The following is a 21,003-nucleotide window of genomic DNA, read 5'->3' on the forward strand; positions in this document are numbered from 1 at the left end:
AGGCGCTACAGTCTGGAGCCGGGTGGCCGCTACGGTCGCAGGTTCGAATCCTGCCTCGGGCATGTATGTGTGTGATGTCCTTAGGTTTAATTAGTTCTAAGTTCTAGGCGACTGATGACCTCAGAAGTTAAGTCGCATAGTGCTCCAAGCCCAAAGAGAGCGCCCCCCCCCCCCCCCCCCCCCCAGCGTAGTGCAGCAATTAGACATCGCATTGACTCAAATAAGTCGTTGAAAGTCCACTGGAGGAACACTGGGCCATGCTGCTTCTATAGCTGCCGACAACTTCGAAAGTGTTGCCGGTGCATGGTTCTGCGCACGCTAGATTATGTCCCATAAATGTTTGATGAATTCATGTCGGGCGACGGTTGCCAAATCATTCGCTCGAATTGTCCCCAACGTTCTTCAAACCAATCGCAAACAGTTGTGGCCCGATGACATGGCGCACTTCAAATAGTTCAAATGGTTTTGAGCACTATGGGACTTAACATATGAGGTCATCAGTCCCCTAGAACTTAGAACTACTTAAACCTAACTAACCTAAGGACATCACACACATTCATGCCCGTGGCAGGATTCGAACCTATGACCGTAGCGGTCGCGCGGTTCCAGACTGAAGCGCCTAGAACCGCTCTGCCACTGCGGCCGGCCATGGCGCACTGTCATCCATAAAAATTCAATCGTTGTTTGGGAAGTCCATGAATGGCTGCAAAGGTCTCCAAGTAGCCCAACATAACCATTTCCAGACAATGATCGGTTTAGTTGGACTAGAGGACCCAGTCCATCCCACGTCGACACAGCCCACACCATTAAGAAGCCACCCCAGTCTGCACAGTGCCTTGTTGACTACTTGGGTCCATGGCTTCTTGGAGTCTCCGCCACACTTGAACCCTAGCACAAGGTCTTACCAACTGAAATCGGGACTCATGTGACCAGTCACGGTTTTCCAGCAGTCTAGGGTCCAACCGATGCGGTCACGAGCCCACGAAAGGCGCTCCAGGCGATCATTAGCAAAGGCACACGCGTCTGTCGTCTGCTACCATAGCCCATTAATACCAGATTTCGCCGCACAGTCCTAACGGATACGTTCGTCTTACAACCCTCATTGATTTCCGTGATTATTTCAAGTAGCGTTGCTTGTCTGTAAGCACTGACAGATCTCCGCCAATTCTGCTGCCGCTGCCGTCGGCCATTGCGTTGTCTGAAATTTGATATTCTCGCGCACACTGATGACACAGTGGATCCCGGAATACTGCATTACCTAACGATTTCCGAAATAGTGTCCCATGCGTCTAGCTGCAACTACCATTTTTCTTTCAAAGTCTGTTAATTCGCGTCGTGCGGCTAATAGTTCTGCCAATGCTATGCCCTTTTGTACTTTTTGTACGCGATACTACCGCCATCTGTATATGTGCACGTCGCTATCCCATGACTTTTGTAGTTCCTGACGCAGATTCGGAGCAGAGAGAAGTTTTATCCTGATTCGCGGGTCAAATCGATGGTTGCTACCCGTATTTAGACTCATTTTATGAGTATAGCAGTGACGAAAATTTTTTTTAGGTTCGCCGATAAACGTTTCTGGGTTACTCTTTGGAGCAATATGATGCGAAGGGATGTTTAGAGTTTGCCCCTCGAAACGGTATGTCATACGCCTCTCTCGGCATTGAATATTCCCCTAATATAATTTCCACAACCACGTTACATCTGTCGGTGACTATCGATGAGATTAATGAGCGAGAAAGAGGACAGATACCAACTACAGCCACTATCAATCACTCTTACAAGTACGTGCCTTGTTTTTAATCGCCAACGTAGTGCTATACTTACATCATTATAGGTCCACACAGAGTCTTGGAACATGAAACACGGCTTGTCTGGATGCTTCTGAACAAGTGCATCGAATTCCGAAACGACAGAGCAGTTGTTCCTCATCATCCTCTTCGTTTGAATCTGCATTAGGACGAAGCGATACATGCCCCTGCAACACAACGAGGATTAAATTATTTACAAAAGAATGTAAGTTTCCCTTTGTTAGAAAGCTTTTACGTCAACAACTTCAGTACGATTACTGTAATGGTTCCTCAATTAATAAAATGTAAATCGTGCCTCTAGAAGAGTTACATAATGAAATACACAATAAAAATTACATAATGTAAAAATGAATTACATAATGAAATTACATAATGAATTGTGCTGTGCAATCCAGTCAAGGCATAGTTGTCCGTCACATTAACGTGACCACCCGTCAAAAGCCTGAATAAACACCTTTTGCAGCATGGACCGCTGCGAGACGTGCAGAAAGACCGCCAATAATATTCTGGAAGGTACCGACAGGGATGTGGCGCCATGCCGACTGCACTGCTGTGACGAGCTGCGATAGATTTCTCGGTTGCGGATCCAGGGCGTGAACAGCCCGTTCGAAGTGATCCCAGAGATTTTCGGTTGGGATTTAATTCTGGAGAGTTCGGTGACCAGAGGAGTGCGTAAACTCATCCTGGTGTTCTTCGAAGCATGCACGTACATTGCGAGCTGTGCGACACGTTGCTTTGTCATGTTGGCAGATGCCATCGAGCCGAGGAAAAACAAACTGCATCTATCTCTGGGGAACATGACCACCGCTATATGCATACACACCATAACGCATGTAGAGTGTTTGATTTTAGACGTTTCACGCCGTACACACCAACTGTCTCTCTTCTAAGGAGTATAAAACGTGGTTCATCTGAAAAGGCTAGCTGTCGCTGCCCACTGGACGTCCAGCTGAGCTAACGGCGTGTAAATTCCAGCCGTCCTCGCCAATGAACAGCAGTCAGCAAGGTTGAATGAACCAGGAAAAATTTTTGTAAATTTGTGGTAAGTTCTTATGGGACCAAACTGCTGAGGATATCGGTCCCTAGGCTTACACACTACTTAATCTAACTTAAACTAACTGACTCTAAAGACAACATACACATCCACGCCCGAGGGAGGACTCCTCGAACTTCCGACGGGGGCAGCCGCGCGAACCGTGGCAAGGCGCCTCAGACCGCCCGGCTACTCCCCGCGGAAATGAACGAAGAGCCTGCAGCGGATGATGATGATGATGGTGGTGGTGGTGGTGGTGGTGGTGGTTTGATTTGTGGGGCGCTCAACTGGTCATCAGCGCCCGTACGAAGTCCCAATTTTTACACAGTCCATAGTTTTTCACAGTCCAAAGTTTTTCACAATCCAAAGCTTTTCACAATCCAATCTAGTCACTGTCACGAATAATAATGAAGATGGAATTATGAGGAAATACAAACACCCAGTTCCTGGGCAGAGAAAATCTCCAACCCGGCCGGGAATCGAACCGGGGACCCCGTGATCCAGCGGCAGCAACGCTAGCCACCAAACCACGAACTGCGGACCGTACAGTGGCAGCCCATAAGAGTAACGTTAGCGAGCGTGGTACACAAGCAACCAAGCTTCAGATTCATGCTCCTCAGATTGAACAGAACACCCATAAGCAAACAGAATTACACACTGGAGCTAAACACAATAAAACCCATAGCACAGGAAAATGGTTACAGAGAAATTAAACCAACGAACTTGTAAACAGAAAAGGAATGGTAGCACAACACACACACAAAACATTACACAACACAGATCAACACGACCACATGTGAGACACAACAGTACAACAGACAAATTTAACAAAATGGCACATACTTACCTACAATAACAAAATTGTCCACGGAACAGGCAACTTATTGAAGAAACAGGGACTTCAAATAGGAGACAGGACAGACAGTTCTACACAGAAAACGCTCAGAACACAGGAGACGCCCACAGATAAATGTAACAAATCAGGAATACGTGAACTCACATGCAACCTGTCACTCAGTGTACATAGGACAAACATGCAGGAACTTTAAAACAAGATACTCAGAACACCTCAGAGCACTACAAAGTAACAGCATACATAGCACATTTGGTAATCACCTAATAGCACATAACCACCACCCAACTATAATAGCAGCAGAATTAAAAATACTGAAATGCATCTACAGCCTATACCACAAACTGACAATAGTACTTCCATGTACAGAAGGCAATAGCAGAAGGCAAACAAGTTCTAAATGAAAACACTACACTCTGTAAAGGCTCATTACTTAACACGTTAAAAGGAACTTTACAGAAAGGCAACACAAAACAGATAATGGATCTTACACACACACACACACACACACACACAGAAAGAGAGAGAAAAGTAAACAAAAGTCAAATTCAGCGCCGAGAGAAAAGTAAACAAAAGTCAAATTCAGCGCCAGACTCTCTCGGGAACAAACTGATGCTGATGGGGTTATGAAACACAACAACATAGTGCTCACCGCATTTTGCGAAGTAAAAAGGTGTTTATAAAGAAAGAAACTACATAAAGTACATTATTATGTGTGTGCAGCGTCCTTGGAATATTAAAAAAACTATAAAAAAAACGGCTCTGAGCACTATGGGACTTGACATCTGAGGTCATGAGTCCCCTAGAACTTAGAACTTCTTAAACCTAACTGACCTAAGGACATCACACACATCCATGCCCGAGGCAGGATACGAACCTGCGACCGTAGCGGTCGCTCGGTTCCAGACTGAAGCGCCTAGAACCGCTCGGCCACACTGGCCGGCGAAAAACTATCAGTCACAACAAAATGTGAGTAGTAACAGTTATATATGCAAAACATTTTGATTTTCAAAATTATGTTTTTTTTTTTTCAAAAATCGAGAGGCGAGTTAACTCGCCGATGAAATTTACATTTACATCGTTTGGTTTGCAGATGACAAGCTATCAGTGCAGGACACCATACAATTGGTCCTGCAAAACCATATAATGTAAAATCATGGTAAGAAGCAAAATGAACAAAAACTTTTTTAGCCTTCACTTTACCAAATTAGTTATAGCCTAATTTACATCACTTTTTACAGTTTTCAATAAACAAAAACCCACTAATGATGGCACACAGGGCTGGAACAAGTCTGGGCAAAAAGAAAAAACAGTGTGTTTGCAGAAAGGTGGAACCCATATCCTATAATTATTCTAATACGTTTTTCTTAAAATGTAATTTGTATACAACTTATTTATTGCTCTTTAAAGTTCTCGGGATGCAACCAAACTAGTTGTTCTCCTCTTGTGATATTTCAGCTGTGAATCGTCGAGCCATGTTCAGACTGAAGCACACAAAATACAGCACATGTGTGATTTTTTTACGTATTGATCGTTATCAGAATGCATTTTCGATCTGCGGCACCGTGTGCGCTGATTCAAGCTGATTCATTTTAAGACTGTGTGCCGGGACTCGACTGAGGTGGGCGTGGATTGAACAATCCTTACACTGTTTTAGACGATGCTGGGAGGGCGTAATTCCCATGTGCGGCCTGTTAGTAGGTTTAGTAATTTTTGTCTGTTGGGGTCAGGCGTTTTTGAGAAGGCCGAAGGCTCTACGTGACCTATGCATTTTGGACCGTGTTGGCGCGTTTGACGTAGTCTTACATCAGCAACAACATGTGCCCGTTCTCGAGTACATAGAAGTCAAAACATTTTTGCTAGAGAGCCAATACTGACATCGTGGAGTGGCAACTTGGACGCAAGTGCATATCGAGCTTGTTGTTAATTGGTAACCAACATAAATTAATATGTCCCCAGTAGACCAGTTATTGCCCGCAGCCCCCCCCCCCCCCCCTACCAAGTACTGACCGTTAAAAACCGGCACCATTCAGAACTCTTCATGTCGGTCGTACTGCTGCCACCCAAAAGTTGTGACACTGTAGTTGCCTGACGATGTGGTATAGTGTTGTGTGTGTGATAGGATGATTAATGGATTAATAACAGTAACTGCAATTATATTAAAATTCATTACATAACATGAGACGACCACAAATGTTTACTACATGCTTTGAATGTCGTCTTCCTCCTACTCAGTGCATTGTATTACAACAGCCTTCACTTAATTTCACATTCGTTGCTACAAATACGTACCGCATTTAAAGACGACAGCCTGTCTAATGCACACTCACGAATTCATGTTACTTCCAGAAATTCATGCCACAGCAGCTGATCGGTACGAGGCACACACGTCCATAAGTTGCCAGCCCTGGAAGACAAAAAAGAGAGCCTTCCTCCTATTAAGACCCGCCATCCTGCAGCGACAGGTGCATCTGCCCCTGCACCCAGTTTCGCCCCTGAGGTGACCGGCCAACTTTTCGCACGCCTATTATCATTCTTCCAGCATACAGAGCTAAACACCTATGCACCGCAAATATTGCGGAAATGAAAGTGCTATTGATCTATGGTTTCCACAGACTGGATTGGTAGTCAGGGCTCGTATTGTTAGCCAATAAACAAATTGTAGTAATATTTAGAAAGTGTATTTTTTGTACAAACATACATTTTTTAAATGGAACAATGCCTATTCACATTAAGAAACCAGAATTAGGGCACATTAGAATTTCAGTGCCATTTCTTGCTTCTAGTGCGAGACGTTTACGAGATATCGTATTTTGTAAAGTTTCCATACCGACACATGTTTGTTCCATTCAACCTTCGTAGTTGCTACGTAGATACGATGTTGTTGTGTTTACTTACAGTGTGCCTTTGCGTTACTCGAGTGCACTGCGACTTGCTAGTCAGTCAGTGTGCGATAGCCCAAGCAGTAGGTAAGGAGTTAAAGATGGGGTTTACCAATGCAGAAAAAGCCGACATGCTCATTGTGTACGAAGAATGTAAGAAGAATGCAGTTCATTCTCGTACGGTGTATGCGGCAAGATATTCCAATTGACGTCAACCATCCCGGCAATTATTTACCAAGCTCTCCAACCATTTACGTGAAAGTGGTGGTGTAACGCCTAGACAACGTAACAGAAGGAAACAAATGACGACAGAAGAGAGGACGATTAATGTTCTTGCTACTCTTGCAGTCGATCCGCACGTTAGCTCCCGCGCGATCCAGCGAGGAAGTGGCGTGACTCGGTCAAGTGTCTTACGTCGGTCAACAAAGGTTCGATCCCTATCACGTATCTCTCCATCAAGAGCCACATGGAAACGATTATGCCGGCCGAAGTGGCCGTGCGGTTAAAGGCGCTGCAGTCTGGAACCGCAAGACCGCTACGGTCGCAGGTTCGAATCCTGCCTCGGGCATGGATGTTTGTGATGTCCTTAGGTTAGTTAGGTTTAACTAGTTCTAAGTTCTAGGGGACTAATGACCTCAGCAGTTGAGTCCCATAGTGCTCAGAGCCATTTGAAACGATTACGAGAATTGTGTCAACTTTTGTACATGAGAATTAAGCCAGGAACCGCCGGCCGAAGTGGCCGTGCGGTTAAGGGCGCTGCAGTCTGGAACCGCAAGACCGCTACGGTCGCAGGTTCGAATCCTGCCTCGGGCATGGATGTTTGTGATGTCCTTAGGTTAGTTAGGTTTAACTAGTTCTAAGTTCTAGGGGACTAATGACCTCAGCAGTTGAGTCCCATAGTGCTCAGAGCCATTTGAACCATAAGCCAGGAAACTCTCTCTCTCTCTCTCTCTCTCTCTCTCTCTCTCTCTATATATATATATATATATATATATATATATATATATATATATATATATATATATATATATATAGCTTCGTCAGATGAAACGACAGCATCCATAAAGTGTAAACGTGTGGTGTGAGATAGTGAACCATCGGCTCATAGCCCCGTTTTTCATACACTCCTGGAAATGGAAAACAGAACACATTGACACCGGTGTGTCAGACCCACCATACTTGCTCCGGACACTGCGAGAGGGCTGTACAAGCAATGATCACACGCACGGCACAGCGGACACACCAGGAACCGCGGTGTTGGCCGTCAAATGGCGCTAGCTGCGCAGCATTTGTGCACCGCCGCCGTCAGTGTCAGCCAGTTTGCCGTGGCATACGGAGCTCCATCGCAGTCTTAACACTGGTAGCATGCCGCGACAGCGTGGACGTGAACCGTATGTGCAGTTGACAGACTTTGAGCGAGGGCGTATAGTGGGCATGCAGGAGGCCGGGTGGACGTACCGCCGAATTGCTCAACACGTGGAGCGTGAGGTCTCCACAGTACATCGATGTTGTCGCCAGTGGTCGGCGGAAGGTGCACGTGCCCGTCGACCTGGGACCGGACCGCAGCGACGCACGGATGCACGCCAAGACCGTAGGATCCTACGCAGTGCCGTAGGGGACCGCACCGCCACTTCCCAACAAATTAGGGACACTGTTGCTCCTGGGGTATCGGCGAGGACCATTCGCAACCGTCTCCATGAAGCTGGGCTACGGTCCCGCACACCGTTAGGCCGTCTTCCGCTCACGCCCCAACATCGTGCAGCCCGCCTCCAGTGGGTCGCGACAGGCGTGAATGGAGGGACGAATGGAGACGTGTCGTCTTCAGCGATGAGAGTCGCTTCTGCCTTGGTGCCAATGATGGTCGTATGCGTGTTTGGCGCCGTGCAGGTGAGCGCCACAATCAGGACTGCATACTACCGAGGCACACAGGGCCAACACCCGGCATCATGGTGTGGGGAGCGATCGCCTACACTGGCCGTACACCACTGGTGATCGTCGAGGGGACACTGAATAGTGCACGGTACATCCAAACCGTCATCGAACCCATCGTTCTACCATTCCTAGACCGGCAAGGGAACTTGCTGTTCCAACAGGACAATGCACGTCCACATGTATCCCGTGTCACCCAACGTGCTCTAGAAGGTGTAAGTCAACTACCCTGGCCAGCAAGATCTCCGGATCTGTCCCCCATTGAGCATGTTAGGGACTGGATGAAGCGTCGACTCACGCGGTCTGCACGTCCGGCACGAACGCTGGTCCAACTGAGGCGCCAGGTGGAAATGGCATGGCAAGCCGTTCCACAGGACTACATCCAGCATCTCTACGATCGTCTCCATGGGAGAATAGCAGCCTGCATTGCTGCGAAAGGTGGATATACACTGTACTAGTGCCGACATTGTGCATGCTCTGTTGCCTGTGTCTATGTGCCTGTGGTTCTGTCAGTGTGATCATGTGATGTATCTGACCCCAGGAATGTGTCAATAAAGTTTCCCCTTCCTGGGACAATGAATTCACGGTGTTCTTATTTCAATTTCCAGGAGTGTAGATGGAACACTGAACGCGCACAAGTCTTGCAGTCTCCTGACAGAACATCTTTCATGGGTGTTGAAAGATGTTCCTCTGCAGACTGGAATCCGTGGTACCAACTTGACTGCTATCCGGTCCATAGTGCACGAAGTACTACAACATGTATTCACGAATCGTTTCCAAATCGTTGCATTGGACGCAGAGGATCTGTACCTAGGCAAACCCGTTCAACGGATTTGAAGCCTGCAGACTGTTTTTTCTGTGGGAAAAGCTGTAAGGCGTCGTCTACAAGGCCATACCAGCTATACACGATGATATACAACGAGGTATTACTGCAGCCTGCTTGGACATCTCCGCTGAAACTCTTGCACATGTGCAGCAGTCAAAAAAAGGTTCAAATGGCTCTGAGCACTATGGGACTCACCAGCTGAGATCATCAGTCCCCTAGAACTTAGAACTACTTAAACCTAACTAACTTAAGGACATCACACACATCCATGCCCGAAGCAGGATTTGAACCTGCGACAGTAGGGGTCGCGCGGTTCCAGACTGAAGCGCCTAGAGCCGCTCGGCCACTCCGGCCGGCGTGCAGCAGTCGTTCCATACGAGATTGGAAGTATGTATTGCCGCTGCCAGCGGTCAATTTGAACACAACCTGTAATGGTTAGTTGTCTCGTTACTGGCCACAATCCACATAACTAGGGTATGCACTTATGTTGTTCTTTAGTGTGTGCTACCACAAGTATTGTGCAAGTTTCGGTGTGGGAACTTTTCAATATACGATATGTCGTAAACGACTCGAACTAGATGCCTGCAACAAACACCACTGACATTCTAATTTACCCTAATTTTAGGTTGTTAAGTCATAGGCATTGTTCCATCTAAAAAAAAGTGTACATTTCACAAAGAATGCATTTTCTCAGTATTATTACTAACAATATGAACCTCTGACTACCAAACCGTTCTGTAAAAACCGCACATCAGTAGCACTGTCCATTTCCGCAGTATCTGCGGTTCAAGTTTTAAGTAGCTCACCCAACATTTTTGATTCTACGACGGTGTGAGGTACAGCCAACAATTGTAAATGGTAAGTATTTATTCTTTACCGGTAAATTTAAACATAAAAATATTTAATTAATGTTTTTTGTGATGTACTATTTTGGCTTATATTTGCACTTATTCAGATATATACAACCCATATTGCGTCTTCTAACTGCGAAATCTTTGATTTCAATGTGAAACAGATTCTCACAGTAGTGCGACTAGAATTACTCTGTACCCACCAGTCAACGAAAGGGATGCACTGCGTTGGCCGGCCGCGGTGGTCTAGCGGTTCTGGCGCTGCAGTCCGGAACCGCGGGACTGCTACGGTCGCAGGTTCGTTTCCTGCCTCGGGCATGGGTGTGTGTGATGTCCTTAGGTTAGTTAGGTTTAAGTAGTTCTAAGTTCTAGGGGACTTATGACCTAAGATGTTGAGTCCCATAGTGCTCAGAGCCATTTGAACCTTTTTTTTTTTTTTTTTTTTTTTTTTTTTTTTGCACTGCGTTGCCACCTGTAATGGCGCGCCGACAATTGTAACAGAGCGCATACAGGGCAGATGGCAGCTGTGCAGAGTTTGTGCGCTAGACTGCAAGATATGATTGGCCCAGTCACATACAGGCAACATGTATTCTTAGCTGTCAAGTACAGTGTAATATTAATCACACTGTAGTTGCAATGAACACCCACAACACGTTGGGTAAACTTTCGCTGTTCGTGATAAGCCATTTACACGATGGTAAGTACATCGAGACAATTCTAAATAAACCTAGACTGTTCTTTGTAGCTTGAAGAGCACTGTGAAACTGCACTTCCATAATTATTGGTCATTTTTGTTATTGACAGTATCATTTTATAGTAGATACGCGAGAAGCTTGTCGGCAGCCCCAAGGTACTGATTGCCACATGTTGCTACCATTCGGAACATTTCATGTTGGTTGTAGTCTCATTTCAGATTGCTGCCAACCTGAGCACTCTAACAGTTGCTACACTATAGTTGCATGGCGAAGTGCTGTTAGTTTCACCTTGAGTGGAATGACTTGAGTCAATAATTGTATTTGTCTTTATAAAGTTTGATAAATGAAATGCCTGTTTTCTTCTACTCACTACATTGTATTAAATAGTCTTAATTTAATGTTATTTGCTGCAAATAAGTACCGCATTTGAAGATGACTGTCTCTGTAACACACATGCACGAATCCGTGTTACGTCCGTGTTACAATTTACACCGAACAGCCAAAGAAACTGCTATAGGCATGCGAATTCAAATATAGAGACATGTAAACAGGGAGAATACAGCGCTGCGGTCGGCACGCCTCTGTAAGACAAGTGTCTCTCGTAGTTGTTAGATCAGCTACTGCTGCTACAATGGCAGGTTATCAAGATTTAAGGATACAGGATACTTTTCCGGCTCAATATTATGTAAAAATCAACACCAATTTCTTTCAGGCACTGTTTATAATGTATATGTTTTACAGATTTTTTGTTGATATTAGGTAATGCAGCACACTTTCTAAACAAATTAGAAGTATTTTGAGTATCTTTGAACCTGCTTAGGGTTATTAAAAAAATTACAAAGAAACTGATGTATTTTTTTCCAAAATACTTCTTCAAATTGAGGTACCATTTAATCCAATGTTATACATTTGAAGGAGACCAAATTTTTATCAGATAGGCATCACATGGTGGCTGAGGTACTAGACCTATTTAATTCCACCCATTATGCATATTACAACGATAAAAAATATCACATCTTACATTTTAATTTTTATAATTTTTTCCTAAGAAAAATGTTATTTTTTCTATAATTCGGTAGATTCTGCAATAAAGCTTATGTCTACTACATAAGTATGGACTATTGGAAGTTACAGAAAAAAATGGAGCAATACTTTATAAACTTTAGGAAATATTTGTACCTGACTTCTGAAAAATACAACTTGTGGGAAATTGCGAATGAAGATACGAGTCCAATTAAACTGTGCCTCAGAACATTCCTGAAGCATAGTCTTCATCCTGCAGGATTTCTTCATCTTCAAGCTTCCCCTTAGCATTCCTTTTAGCACCTCTTGCTTCTTTGGTAACTTGAAGATCGAATCTTTCAGCTTCATGCACCCGTTGTCTGTCACACGCAAGTGATTGATCTTCCGTATTAGAGCCACATTTTATGCATAAATTTCTCAGGACTTCCAACCTTCGTATCACTCCATCACTGAATCATATCACTGCATCTAGTACACCAACTTTTAATGGTTTTAGTCCTACAAAAACGTTCTTGGGTAATCTTTCCCATATGCAATGGTTGAAACTTTCATTTGTATTCTGAGTGCCCCCATGAAGACATTTACTAAGCAAAACAAGGTCACTCAGGTCTCTAAAAATTGGTTTTACTTCATTCATAACGCCCGCATCTCGTGGTCGTGAGGTAGCGTTCTCGCTTCCCACGCCTGGGTTCCCGGGTTCGATTCCCGGCGGGGTCAGGGATTTTCTCTGCCTCGTGATGGCTGGGTGTTGTGTGCTGTCCTTAGGTTAGTTAGGTTTAAGTAGTTCTAAGTTCTAGGGGACTGATGACCATAGATGTTAAGTCCCATAGTGCTCAGAGCCATTTTTTTTTTCATTCATAACAGGCTCAGGAAGAGAATGCTTATAATGGTATATTTGACCACTTTCTTTTGCTTTTTGGTAACCACACCAAGAATCTGCTCCTTTAGGGCAAAGTCCATGTACATGATGGTTATCTGTGGACAACTTATGAAAGTAAGTGGCCCATACAGTTTTCTCATTGCAGTAACATCATTCAGAGGTGCAGTTAGTCTAATGGCCAGTCCATAATAACTCTGAAGGAGGTCTGTTTCAGCTTCTGTCAATCTGCCTCGGCCGGACAGAGATTTTCCATCAGATAGCAATTTTCCTGTAATTTCTTTTCGTAGCTACCTCAATCTAGCACCCATCCTCTTTTGCACATTTCCACAACACTCCAGTTTTTTTTACCAAGGTATCACCATAAACATTGAACTCATTAATTTTATTAAAACCTTTGGAGTTCCCATCGCCTAGGTCCTTCGTATATCTAACGTTATAAACGCGCACCGACCTCTGAAATATTTTTAGAGCTCTATCACACTCCATACCTCCACTGTAACCATCATAATTCTTAGAACACTGATGTTTATTATGTCCGTCATTGTTACTATGACAGGTGTGGCAGTATTTAGATAAGCACTCAACATCAACAACTTTTCCATTCTCCAGAGAGGTAGCACTTACAACACCAATGAACGATGTTCTCGACGTTGCCATGTCCCATCAAGTGCAACAGCAATGTCCCTGGTTCCACCAATATTTACAGTTTCTTCTACTGCACGTTTCATAGATGCTTTAGACACAAACGCCAAGGCACCTAGAAGTACTTTTATGCACTTACTGAACCTACTGGGAGGAGGAGGAAAGTCCATCAAACCACAAAACGTTTTAGCAGCCTTTTCTCCTTTTCCTATTGCACGCATTGCATACACTTACTTCAAATTCACATCATATGAATTATGCATAATGTTCGAAGTCATTTTCGAGGTCGATTTATTGCAGGATCTACACAGAACAACTAATTTTGACGCTAAACCCTTCCTGCTACTATGTTGTTCAGTTACTTCCAGACAGCCTTCACCATCACACCGTTTACATTTCGCCACTTCCTTTATCAAAGATGATAAGATGCCCACATCAACAACAACAAATCCGCTACAAACAGCCGGCCGATGTGGCCGAGCGGTTCTAGGCGCTACAGTCAGGAACCGCGCGACCGCTACTGTCGCAGGTTCGAATCCTGCCTCGGGCATGGATATGTGTGATGTCCGTAGGCTAGCTAGGTTTAAGTAGTTCTAAGTTCTAGGGGACTGATGACCTCAAAAGTTAAGTCCCATAGTGCTCAGAGCCATTTGAACCACTACAAACAGCGCCATTGTTAACACAAAAATCTGAATTACCAGGAGGCGTGCCATGTGGGAGTTTCTTCCCTGAAGAGCTGATACATAGGTTACTTTCAGCAGTGTGGTTTGCTTTGTTTGTAAACTGGTTGTCACGGAATTTCCTTTTATTGAATTTCTTGATGCGTGGCATAGTTCGTATTTATTGCACGCTAAAGGATATGTACTTCCATAATTATATGTAGCGCTTGGAGAACAAACATTCACTAACACGCAAACAAACTGCTTCATCGAAACAAAAGCAAATACCGGTACTAGCAAAGATAATCATTTACAGACACTAGACACCTGCACTGTTACCAACATATACAATGTTTCATACGTATAATCGCTGGAAACAGAAAGTTCACAGTTCTTTTCGAAAGAATACTAATTTCTGCAACAGAAATAAAGGGGGCGTGGCGGCATACATGACTGTAACTTTAAAATTTGGTATGTATAGGACCTTTTTCATTTGAAACCCTATAATGTATATATCAATGTAATCAGGAAAGACTATGGAATGTAATAAAGCCATAAAAAATTCAGATTTTTCCACCATTTATAAGTACCCTGTATCCGTAAGTGATTTTGCACGTTGTGTTACAGTCGACGCATGAGCGATGGGACACAGCATCTCCCTAGGTAGCGATGAAAAGGGGACTTTCCCAAACGACCATTTCACGCGTGTACCGTGAATATCAGGAATCCGGTAACACATCAAAACTTCGACGTCGCTGCAGCCAGAAAAAGATCCTGCAAGAACATGACCAACTATGACTGAAGAGAATCGTTCAACGTGACAGAAGTGCAACCCTTCCGCAAATTGTTGCAGATTTCAATGCTGGACCATCAACAAGTGTTAGCATTCAATTAAAGGTCAGCGATACGGGCTTTCGGACCGAAGGCCCACTAGTGTTCCCTTGATAACTGCTCGACTCGGTAAGATTGTCTGCCACGAGTAATGAGTGTAATGGGCAGGGGTACTACGAATGTTGTGTGTGGACATTAAGTTGGGAATGTGGGTCTCACGGGGAGCGTGCAAGGGATAAATCCCTGCAATCGCACTATCCTTTGTGACCTCGGTGGCTCAGATGGATAGAGCGTCTGCCGTGTAAGCGGAAGATCCCGGGTTCGAGTCCCGGTCAGGGCACACATTTTCAACTGTCCCCGCTGATGTATATCAACGCCTGTCGACAGCTTAGGGTCTTGATTTAATTATCATTTCATTCTAAGAGAGCTGCATGGTCACCAATGGTATCTGTTCTTCACATCCAGAGAACGTGCACGTGTGACAGACTTTGAGGAACGTCGATTTATGGCATGAGGGACTTGGGACCATCAAACTAGCAGACGACACACACAACTAGCTCTAGTGCAATGACGGCAAAACGGTTGGTGGCGAGACAGACTCAGGACAATAGAGACATGAGAAGAGTAGTCACAGCTCATTCCAGGACTACGCCACGAAAATATCGTAGGATTGTTCAACTAGCTCGGATTAATAGACAAATTTCAACAGCTCAAACATTGGCAGAGCCACAGGATGAGTGTCATGACAGACTGTCGGGAACAGATTTCTGTAAAATATTTTGAGCTCTCGAGTTGCCAAGGATCATTTACCGCTGTTTGCTCCAATGCCACAAAGAAAAGAGTGTATTTTTGCCTTTGTTTGGAGGAGGGGATACAAGGTGTTTCCTTTTTTTGGGGATCTCGCCCTTTTTTATTGCGAAATGTCTTATGTGTGATTCAGGGGTATTTTATCTAGACATGAATTTTGGGAAACATGGGGTAAAATCTAACCTAAGGTGATAACGCTGTTACTTAATAGCAGGCGCCACTCGTCGCATTACTTTAGTCTTACGGCTCCACAGATTCATTATAGGGGACTACTTCTAACTCCCACTGAATGTAATCCGTCCGATTTAGCTTACTATATAAGGGTGAAACGGGTATACGTGCAGATATTTCTGTTGGTGACTGAGGACAGTGTACTGAACAACATTAATCAATATTTATCTCATTTTCAGGTTAATTAGCTATTACACTTGGTATGTCTTTAGGTTGGGTTGTACTTCCACGTACATGTGGCAAGAGCAAGCCATTTGTGCTTATTTTCCCCTGGGCACCAGGTCAGGTGTTGAAGTGTGGAACTGTGGACGCAAAACGGGGAGTCTATATTGAGAGGCGTAGTCCACTTAGTGGTGCAGTTATAACAGTGCAGAAAACATCAGGTAGAAAATTGTGTGATGTGTTTGTGGAAAGACTGTTCGACGCAGAGAAAAAAATAACCAACACACTATGTGTACACAAATTAAAGTACCACATATAAAAATAACTGCACTTACACCCGTTAACCTACAACAATCGCACGAAAAGCTGACCGACTACATCGGGGCGTGTGAAGTACAGAGGACAAGAAGACTTGCCGCTGCGTGGTGTCGAGGCGCGGGAAGGAGAAATAAAAAAAAGGTTGAAATTTATTGAAATAAACTAGTAAATTTGAAAGGTCGTCGTGGCAATTTTATTTACGAAAATCTCGAAGTGGTCATTTCACTTTTACTAGCTGTTCCCTCTCCAGATACTGAGGTGGAAAGGTTATTAAGTGTTGTCAAAAATTTAAAAATAGACAAAAGAAATAGACGTAACAACGAAACCCTTAGTGGGTTGTTTTATACAAAACTGGGAATGTTTGCAAACAATTGCTCAATTTTACAACCCAACAGTGCCATGCTAATTGGAAAGAAAGGGTGTAAAATTATTGCTTCAGCTTCTGATTCTGTAAACCCATGAGCGTTTTATGCTGTGTATTAAAGGATTTTTTGTTATTAAAACCGTGAAATAATTTGGTTCTTTATTATAATTATATGCCCTAAATCTAGAGATCTAGATTTTTAGGGTGTTTTAGAGACAATACCGAAAGAAACTAGGTAAAACCAATATCGTAACTGGAAGCGCTGAGTCACCTCAGACTTAATGTTGATGATGGGCATGGGTTCCGAATGGAATAAAAGTCTAATAATTTAACGCCCGTTATGCGAGGAGCATCCCCACAAAATGTGATAAATATCAGACTACTACTGCTGCGCTATGCAACACGTTCCATTTCTATTAAGTGTATTATACAATATAGCGCCGTAATTATGTTTCAGCGAATAATAATGTAAATCTGTGAACTTCACACATTGGTTCCAATAATCTTAGGAATTCTCTAAAGGACAACAATTAGGCTTTGACTACCACAATGGTTTATTTTCCATCACTATCGATATTTTGTCCAGATATCATTATCAAGTTCTATACTGTGAAAACAGTGGTACAAATCGTATAAATTGTATTAATTGAAGAACATATCTTTGACATCAGTAACCTCCCCCCCCCCCTCCCCCCTGTTTCTTTATATGACGTTACGCGTGTAAGCGAGAAATATTTCAGAAAAGGTTTGAAATTTTGTGGTTAAAAGTTGTTGGCTGTCGCTAAGTGATCTAATTATCAAACTGGATAAATATAGTCTGGATAATTTGTACTCCGTTTTAAGCAGAAGCTAGTTTTTTTCCGCATCTCACTGTTTATGACGTCATTTCTCCTGAACTGTGTGTGTCGTACAATAACATTATTTTGCAGGTATATTAAGTGGTATACATGGATACTTTCTGCGAAATATTTTGGAAACAAAGTTAGTAAAAAAGAAGTAGTAAATTAGTCATGCCTGATGCGACAGTTTTACTGCGCGAACAGCGAAAATGTAGTAAACGATTTAGTTTATTTTTCCTTTTATAATTTTCAATTTTATCGTGGTGCGGGGAGGGGGCTGTAAACGAGAAAAAGTTTCCTGGAGGTCTAAGATTATGTGCGAAGTTTGTTGCAAATCACTACGTGCTCTGATTCTCAAATACTGGAAGAATATAACCTGGGTATTTGTACGTGTTGGTCTACGCTGCCTCAAAATGTAACTGTAGTACTTGTCTTGTTATGTAAAACTTGTAACGTGAGGCCATACCTCGGTCGCAAAATATTGAAGATTAAAGCTTTGTCGCTTCTGGTAGCAGCTAGACAGGCAACCTGCAATTGTTCCAATAAACCATGAACTGAGACAGTTTTGCATGCCCGTTACAAGAGGCAAGGTGTGGCACAAGCGATTCTAAGAACGATGGATGTTGTTGGCTCATGATGCCCGATCTGGAACGCCAGAGCGCAGTACTGACACCATTATCGAAAATGGTGCACGCCCCCATGATCTAAAATCGGCGAGTCACGAAGGCAGCCATTGCTCCAGAGGTCGGATTGGGTGTCGGAGTTGCAAGGGACACGCGATGCTGTCCGTACATTTGTGCCATTCTTCGACGAATTTTCGTTTCCCGCACTTCTTCCGCTGTTGCTACACCCTTTTGCTCTTCTTTTGAAGTCTCCATTTTTCTGTTTTTAGCAGTGCTGAGTGCGGTGGACGTAGATATCTGCACATGCTCGCTCTGTCGTCACGTGGTGGTGCGCCCGTGTTCCTTTAAGTAACTGGCAAGTGCGCCCTTATAGGGACAACACCTCCTTACGTATGGAATTGGATTACGATCCCTCCAGCGGTTTTCATTTTACAGCATCCGGCTCGTTCCTTTGTGAATCCTCCTTTAGGTTAGGTAGGTGCCTTAGCACACATTGTCTGAGGAACTCGTATCTGCAGTGCCTTCATCATGATATTGGGATGATATTTCCCATATACTTAGTTCCACAACCCTGCATTAATTCTAGAAAGGATAGCATTTTCCCCATGGATTGTCATTAAACGTATTTATTCGCCACGTTTGAGACTTGGGCATTGTGCCGTTCTCAAGAAGTACAGTTTATCGCTGCTAAAAAGGGCATCGCCCTTATTTAAAGTGACCAGACATCCTGATTTGGCCGAGACAGTTCCGAAATTTGGAGTCAGTCCCCTTGTCCCCGTCGGACTCTACCTGAACGCTTAAATATTCCGCTTTTTAGAAATCAAATCAACTTCTTGGTCACGTGAGGTTTCAACATAGCAGTTATATTTCTAGCAAATATTTATATTTTATTTCGATATCGTACTCTAATATGACATCCGAGAGGCGCTGTATTATGAATTGCGTTCACACAGCCTACTTGATAATGTGGTCAACTTCGAGATCTTCAATACTACAAGGTGATTCACGAAGATATGCAAATATTTTAATATGTTATTCTACAAGTAAAACTAAAGAAAAAAGTTCATATAAACACATGTCCGCAAATGTTTAGTTACGGAGTTAGATTTTGCCTGAAATTTTGCAACTTCGCTAATATGAAGACATCGCAAAACTGTATGAAGTTAAAGTAAAGCACCATTTCCATTTATTTTGTAGTTACTGGTCTGGTGAATCTAATAAAACATGTCCCAGACGTGTATCTGCAGTAATTTTCCAGAACATCCAGAGAAGCTAAATTATTATACAAGTAAATTTGTTTATTTTCCATTAAGAATGTAGAAACGTTTATTCATTGTTGGCAACCGTTAGTGAGTTGTTTCAGTCGGTTTCCTAACATTGAAACGAGTTAGTTTTCCTGTGTTGTTCACTGAAAGAACATAATAACAACGGAGTATTTAAGTGAAACCACATAGTAACTGTTGTAGTTTGTAGATTTATGAAATAGGGATGCTTTTCAAATTTACGACTGAAGAATACGCCGATATGGTGTTTATTTATGGCAAATGTGATGGTAATGCTACGGCAGCAGTTGACGAATATCGCGAACGTTATTCAACTCGGAGGATTCCGAATGCACGATCCATCAGTGGAGTATTTCGAATGTTACGGGAGACAGGTTCTCTACCTAACGTTCAGAATCAGTACGAGCGATCGATACGTGAAGACAATGAGGAGCATATTATGGATATTGTTCAACGTAGCCCGGGTACCAGTACACGACGTATCTCTCAACGATTAGGCAATACACAATCCAAGGCAGTGGTTCTCAAACGTTTTGGGCTTCGGGAGCCTTTAAAAGGCCTCAAATAATTGTGGGCGCACTATACACATTCCTTAGGAATATTTTACAACAGTCAATACAGGAAATAAATACTGTGATACATTAACAATTAAGTCAATTTATTTTAAATTTCGCGTCCAGATCACAGAAAATACAACTTATATTAATCACAACGTGAACAAATAATTTTTGTATAAAAAATGTGAGAGATTCAAGAAGCACGATTGTCACTCAAATGCGATGGCCGAGCGTCCTGTTGCTTCCTACCCTGTCAAGACGAAAGGCAAAAGAAACTATTAAGTGAAACGTATTGAAATGAAATAATGCAAAAAAACTAACAGTTAATTCAAATTATAGAGAAACGTAATAATGCAATACAAATGATACATACAATACGTCCATACGTCTAATCTTTCTAGTGTTTATACGAGAAACGTGTGCCAGATGTGTCCTCGCGATTTCTTCAGTGTTTAGAGATATATTTGAAAGACAAATTCTCATTTCCTGGTCAACACATTGAAGAGTTTTCTCTTTTTACATTTAATTCACATAAACATGACGTCGAAAATTGAAGTAAAATGTTCAAATCCTTTTTAGATATCGACACACATTCTTCTTTTATAGAAATCTAAAAGGCTTCAAGAGACAATTCCTTATGCTTAATCATCAGTCCAGGATCAGTAGATATAGCTGCCAGTTCTTCTTCTTCTGTTAATGTTAAACCGAAATCACCTGAAGCTTCCATGAATGAGTTTCGAATCCAGTCGTCCTGTTCAGTGTTGCAGGATGGAAAATATGAACTCAGTTTCTCTTCTAAACTAATTAAATGATTTATTACTATTGGAAGTATTTCATTTATGCACGTGCTCGTTATCAACGGGAACATTTCCAAGTTACCTTGAACAGCTTTTCTTTTCCTTATTTG

At 43.1% G+C, this 21,003-nt stretch overlaps 1 protein-coding gene across 1 annotated transcript in view; it reads right to left on the bottom strand.

The window, feature by feature from the left end:
- The window catches only part of LOC126258437 (long-chain fatty acid transport protein 4-like), a 318,264-nt gene that overhangs the window by 104,718 nt on the left and 192,543 nt on the right, over positions 1 to 21,003 (bottom strand). Inside the window, exon 2 of the mRNA XM_049955644.1 lies at positions 1,825 to 1,975. Coding sequence (XP_049811601.1) covers positions 1,825 to 1,975 — 151 coding nt within the window. The remainder of the gene's footprint in view (positions 1 to 1,824; positions 1,976 to 21,003) is intronic.

This window comes from Schistocerca nitens, chromosome 1 (genome assembly GCF_023898315.1).
Source record: "Schistocerca nitens isolate TAMUIC-IGC-003100 chromosome 1, iqSchNite1.1, whole genome shotgun sequence".
Taxonomy (NCBI): Eukaryota; Metazoa; Arthropoda; class Insecta; order Orthoptera; family Acrididae; genus Schistocerca; species Schistocerca nitens.